General features: G+C 43.6%; 1 protein-coding gene across 1 annotated transcript in view; it reads right to left on the bottom strand.

Moving 5' to 3' along the window:
• Window positions 1-497: 497 nt before the first annotated feature.
• The window catches only part of C14H11orf44 (chromosome 14 C11orf44 homolog), a 37,668-nt gene continuing 16,798 nt past the window's right edge, over window positions 498-21,367 (bottom strand). The window contains 3 exon segments of the mRNA XM_025355553.1: window positions 498-549; window positions 1,389-1,437; window positions 1,440-1,491. Of these exon segments, the coding sequence (XP_025211338.1) occupies window positions 498-549; window positions 1,389-1,437; window positions 1,440-1,491 (153 nt within the window).

Raw genomic sequence — 21,367 nt, 5'->3', positions numbered from 1 at the left:
CCCTCTGTTGATCCCAACAGGAAAGCCCAGAGGCTCATAGAGTTGTTGTCATTGGGCTTTTTTATACACACTGCTGTCCTCTGGACCACCCGGGCACCTTGATACAGACGGTCCCCTCTGTGGGAGTTTAAGATCTACATTTGGCAGAAAGTTGGGCATCACTTCTATTCCCAGGCACCAATCTGCACAAACACTTTCAAGGTTCAGGCAAAAGCTCAATGTCAGGATTTCCCCATCCTGCCACCCACTCTCCCCTCACTGGTTTATTCAGTCACTCAAGAAGTCTCACTGAGGCAAATAAAACGGTGCCCAGCATTAAGGATAAGGATAAAGAGTTGAACCAAACATGATACCTACTTTTCAGGACCATTTCACTGGAGAGATGGACAGTAAATAAATAATTGGCCAGGAATGGTTGTGCACACCTGTAGTCCCAGCTACTCAGGAGGCTGAGGTGGAAGGATCGCTTGAGCCCAGGAGGTCAAGGCTGCAGAGAGCTATGACGGCACCATTGCTCTCCAGCCTGGACAACAGAGCAAGACTCTGTCTCTGAAAAAAATTAAAGAACAAATAATTATCTAGTGGCAATTGTGACAAGTGCCACAAAGAAAAAGTTCATGGCACTTATGACTGTATTAAAGGACACACCTGGTGAGGAAATGGAATGTGAGATGGATAGAAACTTGGAAAATTCAAGAAACTGAAAGAAAGCCAAAGCACCCAAGCAATGAGTAGGAGTCAGATCATTCAGGGCCCATAAGGCTGTGTTAATAACATTAGACTTGGCCCTAAGAATGGTGCACAACTGTGGAGTTCTATACAGGTGAATGACAGAATCTGATTTGCATTGATAAACAATCGCTTCAGCATTTGAGTGCAGAAGACATCAGAGCAGAGGCAGGGAGGCGTCTTAGAGCTCATCACAGTTATCCAGGTGAGGGACAAAGGAGTAGGGCTGAGGAGGGAGAGAGGTGGATGGAACTGAGGGAGCTGACAGAGCCAACAGGAGCTGCATGTGAGAGTGTGGAACTCAGAGGACCAGGCTTATCTAGAGATGCACCACCGGGAGTCGTCATCTTCAGAGAGTATTTGAAGGCATGAAAGTGGTCGAGATCTCCCAGAGGGAAGTAGCATAGGAAGAAAAGGTGGTCTAGGATCAAAACCTAAGGAACTCTAACATTGAAGATTTGGCAGAAGAAAAAGATCCCTCAAAGGACACTGAGGGAATGAATGGCCAGAGATGTGGGAGGCAAACCAGGAGAGTGTGGAGTCCCAGAAGGCAGCAGAGCATTCCAAGAAAGAAAGAATGGTCAGTGGAGCTTAAAACCCCATCGTGGACAAGAGAGATGAAAGATGAGCGGCGTGGGCTTCCGGGTTGGCGAGCGCACCTTGGGGAGGCGGTGGGACAGGAGAGGGCGTGGAAGTCCTGCCTCCCCGCCGGCTCTCTCTGGGGATCTCTTCCATCTCATCTGGCTGCTCCTGAGTTGTAGTCTCCCGAGAATATGTTTAATTTATTTCATTAATAAGACATGTAATGGCACTTTAAAAATTTCAAAATTCAGGAAAAAATCAAAACATTGCAAGCTAAAATTTTACAATTGAAGATTTTTAGAGTATTGTTGTTAACTGAAGAATCTGAAAGAGATGGACTTAACAGAGAAGCAATCGCAATTAAGAGTTTATATTTTAAATATTACTTCCTGAATATGACTCCACTACTTGAGAAACTTCCCAGCTTAAAGATGTATATGACGGCATTGGCTGTCCTTATTTTTAAATCTGTTAACATCACCTGAGAGTGTTCTATAAAATTTAGAATGTGATTTTCCTAACATGTAGTCATGTGTATCTTACTGAGTGAGAGTTTTGTTTAAATATCATTCCTGAATAAGGATTAAAATATATCTACCATTATACATTTATGCTTCATGACCAAAGACAATGTCAAGTATTTTAATGTGGTTACATTTAGCCAAAATGGGAATTGCTGTTCAATGGGTATAAAGTTTCATTATGCAAGACGCATAAGTTCTACAGATTTGTTGTACAATATTGTCCTTAGTTAACAATACTGTATTGTGCACATAAATCTTTTCAAGTGGAAAGATCTCATGTTAAGTGTTCTTACCAAAATAAAATGAGTTAATTTAACCTCTTTATAACTTTAATACATTCTAGTGATTCTAGATTTCCAGAAAGTAAAATAATCTGTGAAACTGCCCATACTCACTGTTATTAACTATGCATTCTTTTTCTAGTGCTTGTATCAGCCACAAAGATTTTGAATAATTAGATATACCTTCTACTTTGAATAGATAGAAGTTGATATTAAAAATAGAACAGAAAAAAGACAAATAATATTCATAGGGGAAGGCAACATAATTATTGCCTGTAGCAAAAACTATTTCAGTAAAATGGTGACAGTGGAAGCCAAATTGGAGTGAAATACAGAGTGAATTAAAGGTAAGAATGTGGAGACAGCCATTTCTACAGACCCTGTTTCATTCCAGACTTATCCTGGGTTAGCTCTGGCTCACAACACATCCAGGGTCACCCTAATTCTCACCTCAGTTCCATGGGAAGAAAGTGTCAGAAGATTGGAAGCAAAGCATCCTGGCTCTAGTCCAACCCCAAGACTAAGAGAAATGATTGGAGAAGTAAAAGCACTAAGTCTAAGCTCATATGAATTGGGTCAATATTTTTTTAAACCTTGTGATATTAAATTATCTCATAAAGTTCTATGTAGGTAATTTTCTAATAAGCTGGGAGTCACCTACAAGCTCAGAAAAATAGAGGTAACTTGATGCCAACAGAATTGGGGCAAGGAGGTATGAAGGAAGCCAAGGGGAGCAAGGAGGGGGAATTAAAGAACCTGCCCAAAGACAGGATGTGATTAAGCAGAAGTAAAGCCATCACAACTGAACAACAGGAGAGCCAGTGACACCTGGTCAGGCAGAAGCACTCAAGGTGAACAGGGGCGTGAGAAACTTATACCATGTTGGGTGTAAGTTATAGTGACAGAAGTCACTGCTGGCTGGAGTCTGGGCTTTTAACCACATGCATACAGCCCCAAATATCTCTCGCCTCCCCTGTGAGCTATCATTACATATGAAGCTCATTTTACAAATGAAGACTTGCCTTGGACACACAGACAGTAAGTGGTAGAACCAAAATTCTGTCCCAGGCCACTTGACCCAGGGCCTGCAATGCCGTTCTGCAAGATGTGAGCTCAGCCAACCTCACTCCTTCCTGCTGTGACGAATCATTAATCAGAGGTGGAGACTGGACCTCTATAGACCCCGAAGTCAGAGCAATGTGCCGTTCTCCTAATCATATCATCTTCCACAGCTGGGGTCTCAGGGGGAGGCAACCCTCATGAGGTCACCAAATCACTCACTCAGCCCTGTTTCTACTCCTGATACAGCAGAAAATTCCTCAGCATAGCTTTCCTGCTGAAACATCTTTCCATCACCTTAAGATCATACCTTTTACAGGAACTGAGCACCTAAAGCATCTCCAGAAGCAAACCAGAAGTACCAGTTGGTGCAGAGAGAGAAAGTAGTTTCTTAACACCCACCCTACTTCCCCACTTGGTGTGGCATTTGGCCTTTAAGGGTTTTGAATCTTCCCACGTATTACAAAGTTTGCGCAGTGGAGAAGAACAAGGGAGGGGAGCGAGCATCCATCACATGTAATTGCATAACATCTCTGACAGAAGCCACTTTTGTCCTCATTCATTGATCAAACACTCACGATGACCCATGGGCTCTGACATGCAAACAGCAACCAGACTCCATGCAGACTGATGGAACAGGAAGTCAGCCCGAACTGGGTACTCATGTGCAGCTGGATTTGCACATCATTGTGTGTCTGTGTGTGAAGTTGTGTGTGTATCCCTAAGAGACAGCTTGCAGATTCTCCAGCCTTGACTGCTTGCTTCCTCTGATCTACCCTTCTGGGTACAGGTTGGTGCTGGAGAGAGCGGGACACAAGTATCTCATTCTGCTGAGTGTCAGGCAACATGAAGCATGATGTCTGGGAACCAGTTCAGTTTGTTTGCATCTTTATTTCAACTGAAGCTCTTCCGTTCCCACACGCCCCAGGGATGAGGTTCTCGAGCGTCCCATGGGGTCTGCTGGAGTTATTTTCACGGTTGCTAAGCAATGCCAGGCCTGCTTCAAGCCTGGTGAGCTCACAGCTATGCTGGGGCGGTGTCTGCTGGTGATCTGGGTTTAGCATTATAACAAATGTAAAGAGAAAGGAAAGGTGTGTGGGCAAACAGCACACGTGAGAAGTGACAATGTGATGAAGGATGAGTCGATGTGGGACCTAGAGCCGGGAGAAGCAGTAGCATCTACTCTTTCCAGGTATGAGCTAGGCACCATGGCACACACGAGTTCATCTAACAGGGATGGCACAAAGGCAGGAGAGGCAGCCGCACAAGAGCAGATGCTTGTCCTCTTGGTCACTGTTGTATGAGCTATGAGCTCATGCAGTGCCTGGCACATGGAAAGAACTGAGGAATTATCAATCAACTAGATGAATCACAGTGTTTAAAAGCAGGAAAGAGCTGTAGCTGTCATCTAACCCAACTTTCTCATTTACTATATGAGAGAACCACTTGGAGAAACTCCCCAGATAAACCCTTCAGTCTAGTCCTCGTACACACCTAACTCAAAAGGAGCCCACCAGAAGAACAGAAAAGTTGCAAAAAGAAGAGGATAGTGGTATTTCAACACAGCCCTTCCCAAGGCACAGGATCTGGGCATCCACTGGTGACCAGGAAGAAAAATGGGAATCATGCCTGTCTGCCAAGGCTTGCCAGGGCCTCCCATCCCCACTGCTACCACCCCCTGCCCTGACACCTCGGGCCTGGGCTGCTGCCACAGGTGCTAGCTATTCACCCAGCCTTCCTCCCTTGCTGTCTCTCTCCCAGACTGTTCTGATAACACAGTAGCACTGGTCCCTCTTCCAGCACCCAGCCCTTCCCACCGGCCTGTCTGGGCTCTGTCCCAGCCCCACCAGCCAGCCCTCCTCCTGCAGACTGTACACCACCGCCCCATGTTCACCCAGCTTCATTCGCCCAGAGCCCCAACACCTGCTGCCCTTGCCAGACAAGACCTCCCTGCGCTGTCCACACACAGCTGATGCAGAGTTGACTGTGAGCCTTTGACAAGCACCCCTAGGCCTTCCCTCTGCGGTCATGACTTCCCTGAAGACTCTGCTCCCCCAGGAAGCCATCCATTTCCATTTTCCTCAGGCTGATCACTTTTGTCATTTGGATTTCTCAGGAAATTTTTTTTAATTGTGGTAAAAGAAATGTAACATAAAATTTGACATTTTAAACCATTTTAAGTGTACAGATCAGTGGCATTAAATACATGTACATGGTTGTGCAAACGTCACCACCATCCACCTGCAGAACCATTTCATCCTCCCACACTGAACTCCATACTTATTAAACAACAGTTTTCCACACCTCCTTTCCTCCAGCCCCACATATAATGGAATCATGTAATGCTTGTTCATTTGTGTCTGGCTTATTTCACTTAGCATAACATCTTTAGGTTCATCCAGGAGGTAGCGTGTATCAGAATCTCACTGCAGTTTGAGGCTGAGTAATACCCCATGTATGTGCCCGCCACACTTCGTTTATCCATTCATCCGTCAATGGGCATTCGGGCTGTTTCTGCCTTTTGGCTATTGTGAATAAAACGCTGCTATGAACATTGATGTATGAATACCTGCTGGAGTTCCTGCTTTCAATTCTTTCAGAAGTAGATTTGCTGGATCATGTGATCATTCTGTTTAATTTTTTGAGGGTCTGCCATATGGTTTTCCATAGCACTGCACCATTTTACATTCTGAACAGCAATGCACAAGGGTTCTAATGTCTCCATGTCCTTGCCAATGCTTGTTTGTTTTGTTTTTATTTTTGATAATAACTCTTCTAATGACTTTGTGTAATTGTGGTTTTGACTTGCATTTCCCTAATGATGAGTGATGCTGAACATCTGTTGATGTGCTTATTAGCCATCTGTATAATCTTTGGAGAAACGTCTACTCAAATCCTTTGTCTGTTTTTTAATTGGGTTGTGTTTGTCATTGAGTTGTAAGAGTTTTTTTTTTTTAATATTTTCTGGATATTAATCCCCTATCAGATATATGATTTGCCTGTTTTCCTCTATTCCATGGGGGAAGAGTGCCTCTTCACTCTGTTGATCATGTTCTTTGATGCGCAAAATTTATTAATTTTAATAAATCCAACTTACCTGTTTTTTTCTTTTGTTGACTATGCTTGTAGTTTCATACCTTTAAAAATCATTGCCACATCCAATGTCATGAATCCTTTCCCCTATGTTCTCTTCTAAGAGTTTTCTATTTTTAGTTCTTAAATTTAGGTCTTTGATCTATTTTGAATTAATTTGTGTATGTAGCGTTAGGTAAGGGTCCAACTTCATTATTTTGCATGTATCCAGTGTTCCCGATATTATTTGTTGAGAAGACTTTTCTTTCCCCATTGAATGGTTTTGGTACCCTTGTTTAATGTCACTGATCATATATGCAAGAATTTATTTCTGAGCTCTCTATTCTATTCCATTGGTATATATGTCTGTCTTTCTGCCACTTTCAATCTGTTTTGATTCCTATAGCTTTGTAGAAAGTTTTAAAATCAGAAGTATAAGTCCTCCAACTTTATTCTTATTTTTCAAGATTGTTTTGGCTATTTGGGGTCCCTTGAGATTCTTTATGAATTTTAGGGTAGATTTTTCCATTTGTGCAGAAAACATCATTGGTATTTTGATAGGAATTGCACTAAATCTGTGAATCCTTTGGGGTAGTGCCTGGGAAGTTTTCAAAACCTTTTCCTGTAGCTGTTGTGTTTATGTATGAATGCCCTCTTTATCCAACTAGATGGTAAACTTCTGATCATAGGAACTGTGTCTTCTGTCTTTCCTGTCTCTCACTGTACAACACCAAAGGCACTAAGTCATAAACAAAATGAGGAATGATTATTCCTCTAACTAAATTTTTTCAAATGGGAAAAACTAGGAACTATCAGCTACTACCCACAAAATCTTCTAGTTTTAGATTTCTTCAAGCTTTCTAGTGAATGACTTAGAACTGATAAAGAAAATAAGAGGGATCACCAATCCCTGTCATATCTGGAAGGCACCGACTCCCTTCCTGGAGCACTACGTACAGCTGATTCCATGACTGCTGGCCACACCAGGGAAGCCAACACCTCTTCCTTCCCTGATAATTCCAACCAGTGCTGCAGTTTGGACCTGACTGTTCGTAAGAAACCCAAACAGAAGGTAATACCTAGACTGGGGGAGCCTTCGCTGATACAACAATTGGCACACTGTGGGGTTGGTTGTAATTGTTGTATTTATCTACCGTTTATTTGGAGCTCGCTAGATATCAAGGGCTGAGTAATAAGTGGGCTTTCCATGCATCTTCTCAATGCTGGGGAACAGTCAGAGCCAAAGGTCATTGTAAAAAGGAGACAGATGTGGCATCCCATTCTCAAGTGAGTGGAAGACCTTCGAGAAAGAAGCCCAGGTGGGGAGCACCCATGTATTTCAACATGCAATGAAGCATGCTAGTTACATACCAAATCAAAGTACTTACACATTAGACCAGTGTTGTCAGCTTGCATTGGCTTTGAGTATGGGTTCTCTCTGTGATACATCTATAGTAGCAGCCTTTAAAAAACCAACATAGATCCCTTCTAAGGAGAAGTCTGCAGAGTTGAAAGTACATAGAGAAGCAGTGGACCGGACTTGGTTCCAGCACACTCACCCACCACAACTGCCAGGCTTGGCTCCAGGAGTCAGGACCAGAAACTCTTCCTGCGCTGCGGCTCATACCCTGAGCTAGGCCCTCCAGGACCAGTGGAAATTCCTGGTGGGGAGTGTTGACAAGTTAATTACGAGTCTACACTGTCTGTGGTGACTGCGAAATTGCCCACAAGAATTGCATGGAGCCAGATGTTGCTGCAATGCTGAGTGATGTGTCAGATGTGCCAGACATCAGGACAGTGCCGACTTACTGCCACCGCAACCGGAGACTGAGGTTACACAGTAGTTTCCCTTGAACTAGTTGGCATCACATAGACCAAACAATTGATTGGTTGGATAGATTTTTACTTTTCCATGAGACACTTGTTCTTGTATAACCTAGGTGTTGAGATCCTAATGGAGCAAGGATAAACGCAGTGAGCTGCAGTCTTCTATAACCCTGAGCTTCCGGAGACCACTACTTGTGTTTTCTACCATCTCTCCATTCAGCAGACCACCTCTTCCTCTCTTAGAGCTCCCTATTCCTTGCCAGCACTTCCTGAAGAACACAGACAGCCAGACCTCTGTTGTTATCCTCCCTCCAGCTCTGAGAACACTGTGTGCTCTTAATTTGGACTGATCTCCATGTAAATCAGGTCACTTGGATCGCAGATAAGCTCTCATCTGATCAGAGACTGTACCTCTATGTTCCACCAGCCAAGAGGGCAAATATATGCTGAGAGAACCAGGGCGGATAGGGAATGAGTCCACTCAATCCAATCTCACTACTGTAAAGTAAGTCATAGTGAATGCACTAGTAATACGGCTCTCTCGTGTCATTTTCAATAACCAGAGAAAATATTTACATCTTCGGGTCTTAAGTGCTTATTTGTCTCAGTGGTACGCATCCTAATCCTTCACTGTCTTCCTTGTGCCAAGAGTCTGAAGTGCAAACTCCTTCCTTCATGAGTTAAAGGCTTCCAAAGTGTTCCCCGGCCCACACTCTCCAGTCCAGCCTGGCTGGCTTCCTCACTGCCCTTCAAACATGCCTACACATTTCTGCTTTTGTGTCCTTGCATGTCACATTCTCCTTGCTGTGCCCCCATGCCCACCACTACAAGCTCCTGCCAACTGCCCAGTCCTGGATTCAGCTCCAGGTGATCTAAGAAGGTTCCACTGACCGCCCTGGGTACTAAGGATTTGTTGCCATCTCTCCCACCTTTTCTAGATTTTTATTCTTTTACTACTGTTATGGGTTGACTTGTGTCTTCCAAAATTTATATGTCAAAATCATAACCCCAGTACCTCTAAATGTGACCTTGTTTGAAAATAGGGTCATTGCAGGTGTAATTAATGAAGTCATAATGAGGTCACACTGGAGTAGGGTGGGTCCCCTAATCCACTACTACTGTTCTTATAAAAGTAGGAAATCTGGACAAAGTCACACACACAAGACAGCACCATGCAAAGATGCAGGTGGAGATCAGAGTGATGCAGTAGAAGGCAAGGCAGAGAGCCTACAATTGCCAGCAAACCATCAGAAGCTAGGAGAGAGGCCTGGAGCAGGCTCCCCACACAGCCCTTGGTGGAAGCGAACCCTGCTGGCACTGAGACTTGGACTTTCAGCCTCCAGAGCTGTGAAGCAACAAGTTCTATAGCTTGAGCCACCTGGTTCATGGTGCTTGTAATGGCAGCCCTGGGAAACAAATCTAACCACTTATTAGTTATGTATTAAAATTAGATTTAATGGCCATTAAGGTCTCAATACATGCCTCATACAGACATAGGTGCTTTACATGGTTTTTTCCTCATTTAATTTTTTTTTCTTTTATTTTTGAGACAAGGTCTCACTCCATTGCCCAGGCTGGAGTGCAGTGGCGCAATCATGGCTCACTGCAACCTCGACCTCCCAGGGTCAGGTGATCCTCCCACCTCAGCCTCCTAAGTAGCTGGGACTACAGGCATGCACCACCATGTCTGGCTAATTTTTGTATTTGTTTATAGAGACTGTCTTGCCCTGTTGCCCAGGCTGGTCTTGAACTCTTGGGCTCAAGCAATCATACTGTCTCGGCCTCCCAAAGTGCTGGGATGACAGATGTGAGCCCCCGTACCTGACCCCTCATTTCATATTTAATATACTACAAGGTAATGGTAGCATTCCTGCTTTAAAGACAAAGCTAAGATCATAGGGCAAGTAAAAAGGTTGAAACAAAGCATGCCATGCTGGGTTTACTGCTTCATGCTGCCTCTCCCCTGTGCTGACCTGAAGGACTAGCTTTCCATGTGTGTCTTCTCTCACAAGGTAGACTCAAGTTTCTTGGGGAGAGAGATAATATCTAACCCATGTCTGAGCCTACAAAATGGCTAAAATCAGACATTTTCTGTAGTACTTGATAAATATTTCTGTGACAAAACACATTCCGTGCACCATATTATTTTCATCATCCTAAGCATCCATTTTTATGTTTACATTATCTTCATGCATGTCCTAGTAGATTGGAGTAGGGGACTAGACAGCTGAGCTGAATTGCTCGGGCCTGTCTCCACCCTAGTGGCTCCTCTGTGGTCCCCTAGCAGCTTGATATCACATGATAGACACTGCATATGTCTTTGTGGCTTTTTCTAATCTTCATTCCCTGGGATTTGAGGAGCTTGGGAATCCAAGGACGCTGCTCACCAGAGTTTCCAAGACCAGCAGCTTCTGTGGGCTCCAGGCCTCTGGCCTTGGGAATGAGTGAACATGGAGCCGTGGAGGCACCCAGCTGTGCTCTCAGGCAGCTTCCTTTCCTCGCCACAGCTGCCTTTGAAAGGTGCCTCCTTGCAGAAGCATCTGACAAGCCCCTGCACACAGTGTGGCCTTGTGTTCCTCCACTACAGTCAGACAGGGCCCCCCAGTCAGCCATGCTCCCTTCTATCTTCAAGGGTTGTCTTCTTATGTGTGTGGAAGCCAAGACTCTTCTGCCCAGAAGTCAGCTGGCACCAAAGCTGCAAAGAAAGGGGAGCCACTGCTCAGGAGAAGAGAATGTGGAGTTCCCAAGGGCATCCATGAGAGAAAAGAGGAAGGAAGAAAGACAGGGAGGCTGAGGAAGGGCAGGCAGGCCCATCCTCCAAGGTTTAACGCACTGACACGTCCTCCAAATCTTGGGTAAATTCTACTAACATCCACAGTGTGGTTGATTTCTTATGGAAACTTGTAAAGAAGCCAAACTTTGTACCTAGCAGATAAGAAGCAAAAGAGAGAGAGTGCCTACCATGGAATTGAGACAACAGCTATATCCAGGCAGCACTCTTTATTTAAAAGGTGAAATGAACTATTAAAAAAAGAGAGATATATATAAGGAAGTAGGAGAACATATGCCAAAGGAGTCTGTAGAGTCAGGAAAGGCCTGTCCAAAGAAGTGGATATGAAGCTGAGGACTAAAGGGTAAGTAGGAATTACTCAAAGCAAAGGGTAGGGAAGAGTGTTCCAGAGAAGGGGATCAGCAACATGAGAGGGCTCTGAGGCATGTGTTGGGGAAGGAGTCTCTAAAGGACTCAAATCCAAATGGGTGGCCAGAACTGCCTGTGTAAGCACCTACTACCCAGCAATATGGTATTTTTAGCAAAGATCACACTGATTTCAAAACAAAGCCAGGAATTACTCAGAGACAATAGGAAAAGGTATTTTTCTTTGAATTAAAGGAATATTATTTGAGGCTACGTAGAGGAAAATTAATAAAACTTACAGACTACACTGGAACAAGGACCCTTTTTATAGGTGTTTGCCTTCACACATGATTTCATCCCAGCAACTGATATTCCTCAGGTGAGTGCTAAATCTCAAGAACTTAAAAACACAGGCATGAAAGTCAAGAACTGAGAGGAATTGTCCTCCGGAGGAAATGGAGTCCCAGAGAGGAAAACTAACCTGCCCATGGTTACAGAGCTAACTAGTAGGAAGATTGGAATTGGAATAGGAATGCAAGTGTCTTGACCACTGGCCTAGTGTCATGCTCCAAGAGACCACACTGCCTCCTTTGGGAGTTGAGAACTTGTATTGCCTTGGATTTATTTCAGACGCCAAAGCCTTGGCCAGTTTTCTTCATTCTCAATTCTAGAATATGAACTTTCTATATTCTACCTATTCAATGCATGCAAGCTTTTCAGTACCAGTGTATTCAAAAGGGAGTTACTGCTGTTGTAAGTAACTTTTAGGAGAAGAATTAAAAGTCAGAAGAAGAAAAGGAGATAAAATAACTTTCAGTTCAATACGGCAGCTTGAACATCATCAATCTACATTCTCTTCTGAAACGCTATTAAAATGGAAGTAGGAATTTTGAACTCATGAGAAGACAAAGAGAATGAGAGAAGATGGCAACAGACTGGAGACACAACCAAACTTTGGAAGACAGAAAATGGATGAATGAATGGGAACTGACTTACCAGAGGGGTGAAACTGCAGCACAGGAGACAAGAAGCAAAGCAATCTGGGTCACAGAACCTCAAAAGGGCTCAGAAACGGGTGGCACCTGGTGAACTGAAGGTGGAGAATAAAGTTCGAGAATGTGTTGAGAATCTGTATTAGGAGGAGTGAGAGGCCTCCCCCAGCCTTTTCCCTAACCTGCAGATCTGTTTCTTCCCAATACTGGCAGGAAACAGGGGAACAGGGAGGTTGTGGGCTTGGAGATACCATGCATGACAGAGGGCAGCGGGGACCATGCTCTGTGAAAGTGCGGGTTGAAGAGAAAGTCTATGGGCTGAGAGTGAGCCGCCCAGCTCACACACCCCACCAAAACACTCAGGCCAGGAGAAGCCGGCTTGCACCCTAGTCAGGAGCTCCTCCCTGGATAAATGGACTGGTCTGAAAGAAAAGACCTACCATCAGTTGCAGATGCCTCCTGCTCCCCCACCAGAAGAATTTCACCGTGAAACTCCCCAGTCACCAAACTGAGACGCCACACCAGAGCTGCCAGTGAGTTTTTCAGTGCCTCTCTCTAAAATAATAGTGGCTAGTTGAGGTCACTAAATATTTTATGAAAGTCTCTAGCATGAGGACAGAAACTAAAATAAACAGAAAAATTAAACACACACACACACACACACACACACAAAACAGGGTCAGAAGGAGCAGAAAAATACTTTACAAGTAAACTTTCTGAACAGCCTCATACTGGTGAGAAGACCCAAGAACGGGATGTGATTAGAAGAAGGGCAGATTCGGAGAACAAGGGCTAGATCCTGGGGACTGAAAGTGCTAGAGAAAGTTAAAAATACAAAACCAAAAAGCCATTAAGGGATTGGAAGGTAAAGTGAAGAAAATTATCCGGGGCCAAAAGTTAAAGAATAAAAAACAGTAAAGGTAAGAAATTAGAAGGCAAATCTAGACAATGTTATGTCTAATTTACAGTAAGAGGTAACATAGAAAATTGAAGGAAATAAATAATTAAAGAAAGAATACAAGAATTTTCCCTAAAAGTAAAGTGAATTTCTAGAATGCAAGAGGCCTTGAAGGATGAAAAAGATCCACATAAAGACATGGAGCTATCAAATTTCACAATGGGCAGGATAAAAAGATGGTCCGAAAGCTTCCAGAGAAAGATTTTAAAAATTAACATAGAATGACTTAGGAAACAGAATTGCATCGAACCTCCCAAGAGCAACAATAGAAGCTAAAACACAATGGAGCAATGCCTTCAAAATTAAGTGCAGAATTTTTTTCCAACCTAAAATTCTAAAGCCAGCCTAACTTTCAGTCAAGTGTGAGAATACAATAACGACCTCTTTGAAAATTTACCTCCCATCTACCCTTTCTCAAGAAGCTACTTCTTCACCAAAAAAGAGTCAGGGAGGGAAAGAATAAAATGAGAGAAAGAAAGGTACTATTGTCTTAGTCATTCAGGCTGCTATGATGAAATAACTTACTGAGTGGCTTATAAACAACAGTAATGTATTTCCCACACTTCTGGGGACTGGAGGACCAAAATCAAGGTGCTGGCAGATTCAGTGTCTGGTGAGAGCCCACTTCTTGGTTTCTAGACGTGCTTTTTCTCACATGCCAGAAAGAGTGAAGGAGCTCTTTGGGGTTCCTTTTAGAAGGGCACTAATCCCATTCATGAGGGCCCCACCTGCATGACCTCATCACCTCCCAGAGGCCTCAGCTCCTGATATTGTCACTATAAGGATATGTTTCAACATATTAATTTGGGGGAGACACAAACATTTAGTCTATATAGTAAGTGTTCAGGATTAAGGGGCTGGAATCAGAAGTTGGGAAAGGTAATCCCTAGGATAATGGTGTAGCAGGTGTGGCAGGTGTGGGGAGCCAGTGGTGCGGTTCACAGCAAGAAGAGTAAGGAAATACAGAGGCAAACACCCAGCAAAAATGCCGAGAGTTGGAATGACACCCTCGCAAGGGTAGGACTTAGGGAAGAGAAAAGGTGGAACGTGGAATGGTTTTTTTTGTCGTAAGTCTTGTAACACTGTTTGACACTTTATGCATTACTTTGGTTAATGTTTTTAAGTGGGGCGAGAACAGAAGGGAAATGAAAAGGCATAATGAGAGTGAATCTTCATATAGTGATACCCTGGGGATAAAGAAGTGAAGGGATGTTAGCTTGGAGCAGAAATGGAGCAGGGACAGGTGGGATAGTCAGGCAGGCAGGATGAGCTTTTGCACCAAGCGCAGAGTGAGCAAAATGAAGGCTATAAAGCCCCGGTCTAAGAAATACCTGCCCGGAAATCATGTGCAGCTTAACGTGGACAACTGACTCATGCTTTTTCCACCCAAGTCTCTGTATCACTGGGATCTGGCAAGAGGAAGGCAGGCGAAGTGAAATCTGAAAGGCACAAGACATCAGAAAGGAGGAAGAAATGCAACCAAGGCCTGTGGATGGTGCATTGCCTTCATACAAGCCTCATGACCTCACCACATCCCATCAGATCCACAACGAAGGTAGACCATCAAGTCTGACAGCACGGTGACTGCTATTCAGAATAGCCCAAGTCATAGCAAATGTCATTGGCCTTTAGCAGACTGTCCTTATTTTAGTAATCTTTTATTTTTGAAACAGGGTCTCACTTTGTCGCCCAGGCTGTAGTGCAGTGGTGTGATCCTAGCTCACTGCAGCCTCAATCTCCTAGGCCCAAGCGATCTTCCCACCTCAACCTCCTGAGCAGCTGGGACCACAGGTGCTTGCCACCATGCCTGGCTACTTTTTTAAAACTTTTTGTAGAGATGGAGTCTTACTAGCTGCCCAGGCTGGTCCTGAACTTCTGGACTCAAGCACTCCACCCGCCTCGGACCCCCAAAGTGCTGGGATTACCGGTGTGAGCCACCGTGCCCAGACTGAAATTTTGTACAAAGGGTTTTCATACGTTTACTGTGATCTAAGTCTCCAACCAAGTTTTGCCTTAAGATGTAACATTTTTCCACTGCAAATTTACTTACCAATGTTTTTGTTTTTGTTTTTCAAAACAGAGCCTTGAGTACTCCGTGTTGTTTACACCTTCCTGCTTTGCTCTTTTTCCTACTGTCTCAAATGCCTTCTTCCTGCCTACCTCCACTCTCATCTGACTAACCAGGACTCAGTATTAAGACTGCCCAAGCATCGCCTTCCTCCAGGAGGCCTTCCTGGACCTCTCACCCTTCTTCTACTCCCGGTCCAAGGTGGATAAGATGACTTGCCTCTGTGCTCCCATGCATTGCTCACAGTTCATGGTTATTCTTAACCCACGGAAACAGAGCTATCTGCGACCATCTGCCCCCCGTACAGAACTATACGTTTCAAAGATTAGCAGCTATATTTGATTACCTCTGTATCCCTAGCAGCTCACGTCACACCAGCACCAAAAGGAATAGCCTGGAGAGCAGTAACAGCAGGTGGCGGAAAGTCAAGAGCTAAAGAATTCATGTTGCTCCGTGAAAACAGGACAATTTAGACAAGGGGCTTCTCTCCGAGGCATACAGCTTGGCCAGCAGAGGCCTGGCTGGAGTTAAGTCCTCAGGCCTCCCGCTGCTGGGTGCCCTTGGGCAGGGTGTGAGCGGTGCAACCTTATGCACTGTCTTTGCTTCCCAGTTTTGTGACCTTGGTCAGGTTAGTTACATACTCGCAATCTCAGCTTCCTCATCCGTAAAGCGCGGAGAACAATAAACTGTGCCTGGCAGGGATGTTGGAAAGATTATCAGAGGGAGTGCATGGCAAGTGCCTTTGCTGAGTGCCTGGCATGGAGGGAGGGCTCCAAAACTGGTAGAAGATATTTTGATTATTGTTTCTAACAAGATACCAGGAAGCCACAGGAGGCTTTTAAGCCACATAATGACACTTTTGCCTTTGACAAAGGTGACTCTGGCAGCAGGGTGGAGTACGAATTGAATGGGAGCAAGAGTGGAGGCAGAGAAAGGGCTATTCCCACAGGCTAGATGAGAGATAAGAGGGCCCAAAGCAGAGCAGAAGCAGGGCCAGAAGCAAAACCTGTTTTCTGCACACCCCTTGGCCTTCTGTCTCCTGTTTGGCAAACCCACCTCCCCACAGAGCCTCCCTGCAGGAATCATCAGGAACCTGTGCTGAGAGCTGCTCTAAGGACCAGCGCCAAAGCAATTAAGCATGTAACAATGCATTAAAATGGAAGGCAGGCTGGAGGAGAGGATAAACACCATAGCCTTCCCCAGCAGACCCAGAAGGCCCTAACCTGCATCCATAATCTCCCAGAAATGGCTGCAACCCAAATGTCCAAAGGAGAAGGTTTAAGTGAACCCCCATATAATGCGCATGTACTCACAGACACACACATATATGTTTCTGAGATGGTGCCAGACTGAGGGAGCCCAGGCCCGCTGTGGGATGTTTTCCAAACTCCCAGTACCAGAGTTCCCATACGCTTGAGTGCAGGTGGGAGTGGAATGCAGGGTAGGAGAGGAGGGTCCTTCACCCAATAAGCCTCTCTGTAGATACTGAGCTCACGTGTTCATTCCCAATTGGAAACACATGCGCTGTCAGGCCAGGCAGGAACCAGAAATCAACAACATATAAAAATATTGCCTTGCACAGACACTTTCACTCCGTGATCTCGCCCCTCCTCCCCAGTCTCCCTTCACTTCTTTATTGGCAATGGGGCTTGCTGGGGAGAGACAGGCTCCTGTGCCCCATAAATAATAATATGAATGGAGACTGTACATATGGTTCGGGTCTCTATTTCTGAGTCATTCTGAATGCACCTGAAGTTGTAGCAGCCAAGGGAGAGATTTTCAGTGGCACACAAAGCCTACTTTGAGAAATGTGGAACGAAGGCTTCTCTTTCTTCTGGAAGGGAGATGACTCCGTGTTTTGTTTTTCTCATAGTGCCACAAGGTGATAGCACCATCTCAACACCTGTAGTCATAACTTGGAGGGAAATTCACCTCCAAAAGCACGTAGCTGCATATACAATCTCAAGCAAGGGCTTTCAATCTAGAACCCCAAGATGGTATCAAAAGGTTCATGAGCATCTTCAAACTTTTACATCGTAATAGGTTGCACCTGTGTGCACACATGTATTTTTGAGAAAGCCCACAGATTGTTGTCAAATTCCCAACAAAACCCATTACTAAAAATGTTTAGAGCTACTGACTTTGCTGTTAACTAGCCCTGTGACCTCCATCCTCATCTGAAGCTTGAATTCTCTCTGTATAGTTTCATTCATGCAATAATCCAATTTATGCTTGAACTCCTCCAGTGATGAAAACCGGACAGAATAGCTCAGTAATTGAGAACAGGGGTTCGGGAGGAGATGCTTCCATGCCCAGACCCTGGTGCCGACACTTTGTAACTTCATGACTTTGGGCCAATATTTCAGCCTCACTCATCCTTGGTTTCGTCGTCTATATAAATGCATTGTAATACCTCTTAGCTATTTTTGAGAAGATCAAATGAAATAATGCATGCAAACCTTTGAGCACACCCAGGGGAGGTAGTGAGTGTAGAGTAAAATGGTCACTGCTATTGCAGCATCGTTATTATTATTAGAGAGACAGCTCACTACTATTCTCAAAAAAAAAAAGAAAAGAAAAAACAACTCCTTTCTGTTTTTCCTTCATTGCAAAATTCTTCACCTTAATGTTGAACCAAAAACTACTTCCCTGCAGCTGGTAGTCAGTCATTGGTCTTCACTGACACCTGGCATGCAGAACAAGCGATAGAGCTCAAAGCGGTCTGTCCTATCATTCATTAGCAGCATGCCAGGAACACTTGCATCCACAAATCATGTGTTCAAAAGGAAAGGAAAAATTAAAGATGGAGAACTTTAGACTCAAGATAACAAAACGGGTTTTTTGTTTGTTTCATGAAGACATTTGGACAATAGAGATATAGAGTTTGAAGTGGACTGTTTTAAAATTTAAACATCACTGAGTAAATCCAGCATCTGTTCACATTTACCATTTATCAAAAGATCTTTCCCTGTGGCTCCTATGGGCACTGTCATTAACACAGTGTTTTCACTAATTCTTCTAGACCCTTCGCTTCCACTGTTATCATAAATGAAGCCACCCAGACAAAGTCAGTGTGTTACACACGACTCTTTATGTCCTCCCAGAGCACAGCCAGTTTCTGTTCCCGATCCGCTGTAAGCTCTGTGAGAGTGGGGGTAATGGCTGTCTTGTTCCCCTTCGAGTCTGTAACACCTCCCACAGTATCTGGCTCCTGTTAGGAACTTACTAGAGAGTTGTTGAATGAATGAATGAACCAACTTACAAGCAACAGTAACGGGTGCAAAGTAAAGCATGTCCTTTATTAATCCATATTGCTATATCCAATTTAGGTAAGAAAATGTGTATTATAATTAAAATGAATTTAAGGACAGGTTTTGTATTTTCTCACTCCTGAAATCATTTGTTTTATCAGCTAAATGCCCACAGATCTTTAAGTCATTCATTTCATCATCTGCTTTTATATCCTTTCAGTCATTCTTATTTTCTTCTGGGTATTGAAGACTGATAAGTCCTAGCCCCTAGAGATGTCAGGTCCACAGCTGAGAGCCATCAGCTATCCAATGTATTCCCATTGTCCTTCTCTGGGAAGAGCCAGGGTGTCCTGAACTGCAGGGTTTGTTACCACCTTTAGGGAGCCAGAGGTTTAAAGGAGAAGACAATATTGAAGAGATATTGTAGACCACTAAGTTCGGTTCTTTCTTATACTCAAAAGGTCTTTAAGATTAGGTACCTGGAGCTATATAGTGTTAGAAGCGAAAATAGTACATATGATTGAATCATGTGATCTAGAAAGAAAATATTAATTCTCTAATCTTGGCAATTGTCTAGGATAACAAGACTGAAGCGATCCTGATTCTGCACACTCATTCTGGTCAGGGAACTGGTGCTGCTCTAGAAACCAAATAACCTTCAAAAATATCCTTATTAGTACTTATTAGGCTTAAAGTAATACACTGGGCAAAAATAAGAGCCTCTGCCCTCAGTGATCTATTAAGAAACAAACACTTGGGCAGTTTCAAAATGATGATCTGAAACGACAATTTGAAAATAATACGGTGGTAAAATAGGCAGCTAGCAAAAGAAATTTGCACTGCCAAAAATGTATTTAAAAGTTCAGCCTCGATGGGAAGCAAAGACATGAAAACTAAAACTTCAGTAAGACACAATTTTGGGGGTAATTAAAATCTGTAAAGATTCCAAAGGAAGCAAGGATGCAGTGCTGGTGACCACCGCGAGAAGCAGGCATTCCCGGCTGTGGCTGATGGAAGGAAAAGCAGACCAGTGGAGCCTTTCCAGAAAGCAATTTGGCAGCCTATTGCAAAAACCTTAATATGCACACCCTTTGACATAGCACTCCCACTTGTAGAAATATATCCTTAGGAAATTATTGGAGACATACATAAAGACATACATATGTGCAAAAATATTCATTGCAGCATAATTCATAATAAAAAGTAGGAAACTTTTAAATATCTGATGTTAGGGGATTTATTAAACTTCAATATATCCATATGATTGAATATTATACCTAAAATACTTGTGTGTCACAAAAGAATTTTTACCAGGAAAATGTTTGCAATTTATTGCTAAGTGCAAATCCTAAAGGAAGAAAAGAAGCTTTCAATGCAGAAATCCAACAATACACCACCCTCCTGAGTTAGTTAACTCCTAGTTTCTTTTAAATCTTAATTTGTTCATCCTCATCTCCTACAAGGTCAGTTCTCTTTAAGTTATGTCCTCAGAGCTCCATGGCCTCACCTTCTTAGCATTTCTCAACTATGTAAATAAAGTTGTAACTTGCATTTATTTGTGTGACTCTTTGATTAATGTCTGACTCTCCAACTAGACTATAGTTGAATGAGGCTAGGGCCTGCTCCTGGCATATGATAAATGCTCAATATATTTTGAATGACACCACATTACTTAAAAATCTATATGTATGCGTACACACACAAAAGTGATGGAAATAATATTTCCACTGTTGATATTTTAATAATGAAGTTCCTAGGACTAGTAGGATGGTGAGTGATGTTTTTTCTTCCAGGTCTTCTGAACTGAGTATGCTATAGCACTTCAATCACTTTAAAAATTATAAATATTATAGGAAAAATAAGTTTGCTAAACCAGTATAATGAGTGGTGTATGTCTTCAGAGGATCTTCCTTGAGCATTTAGGAATACCTGATTCCCCTGAGCACATGCAAGCAGGGCTGGGCAGAGGGTGGGAATTCTAGCTGGTAGGATCTAGTATGTATGGAATCCCGAAGGAGGAACATGGACGCTTTTGTCAGAGTTGGGAGAGACAGAGAAGACAGGGGCTGGGGCTCCAGGGTGCGGGGCAGAATGAGTAGGGGAACATCTGTACTGCCATTGCTCATTGCTGGAGTGAGAGGGGTCTGCCTAGAAGTGATGGGAGGTGACACTGGAGAGGAAGGTGATGGAGAGACACGCGGGTCTGTATGGAGCCTGTAGTCAAAGGAGAAATCACTGGGGGTGGTGACATCCTTTGTTGAAGTTTAAAGAGGTCACTCTGACTGCCCTGCAGAAAGTGAACTGCAGGGGAACGGATCTGGGCACAGCAGGGCCCATTTTGAGGCTGTTTCTATTATCTGGGCAGAAAAAAAAGGAGGATCTGATATAAAACTTTGGCTGTAGGGATAGACAAGAAAAGACTGTTCAAGAGCTTCTGAGAAAAGAGAAACAGTAGAAAGAGTCAACAACTACATACGATTTCTATTTGGGTGACTATACGGACAGTTGTGCCATCAAATGAGATAGAGAATTTCAGGTGTATTTTAGAGGATGAGGAGATAGACTTCGGGCAGGTTGAATTTGAATCTCAGAAGAAACATGTGGGCTAGAAATTTAGACTTGAGCATCATCCACATATAAGTGATGGTTAAAACCCTGCAGGTGGATTAAATCACCCCAAAGGGGATAAGGATAAGAAGAGAAGTTGGTCATGAATGAGAACGTATGACATATCAACATTTAAGGGGCAGGCAAAGGCAAGGAACTGTATGAGGGAAAGAGAAGGCATGCCAGAGGTATGGAACAAAAGACAAGGGAATAGAAATTTTGCAAAGGAAGAGTGATGAGGATAAGCAAATGCTGCAGGATTTCAGTAAAAAAAATAGCAC

This window comes from Theropithecus gelada, chromosome 14, assembly GCF_003255815.1.
Source record: "Theropithecus gelada isolate Dixy chromosome 14, Tgel_1.0, whole genome shotgun sequence".
Classification (NCBI taxonomy): domain Eukaryota; kingdom Metazoa; phylum Chordata; class Mammalia; order Primates; family Cercopithecidae; genus Theropithecus; species Theropithecus gelada.
Note: the sequence above shows the minus strand (reverse complement) of the source record. Positions and strands in the feature narration are given on the sequence as shown.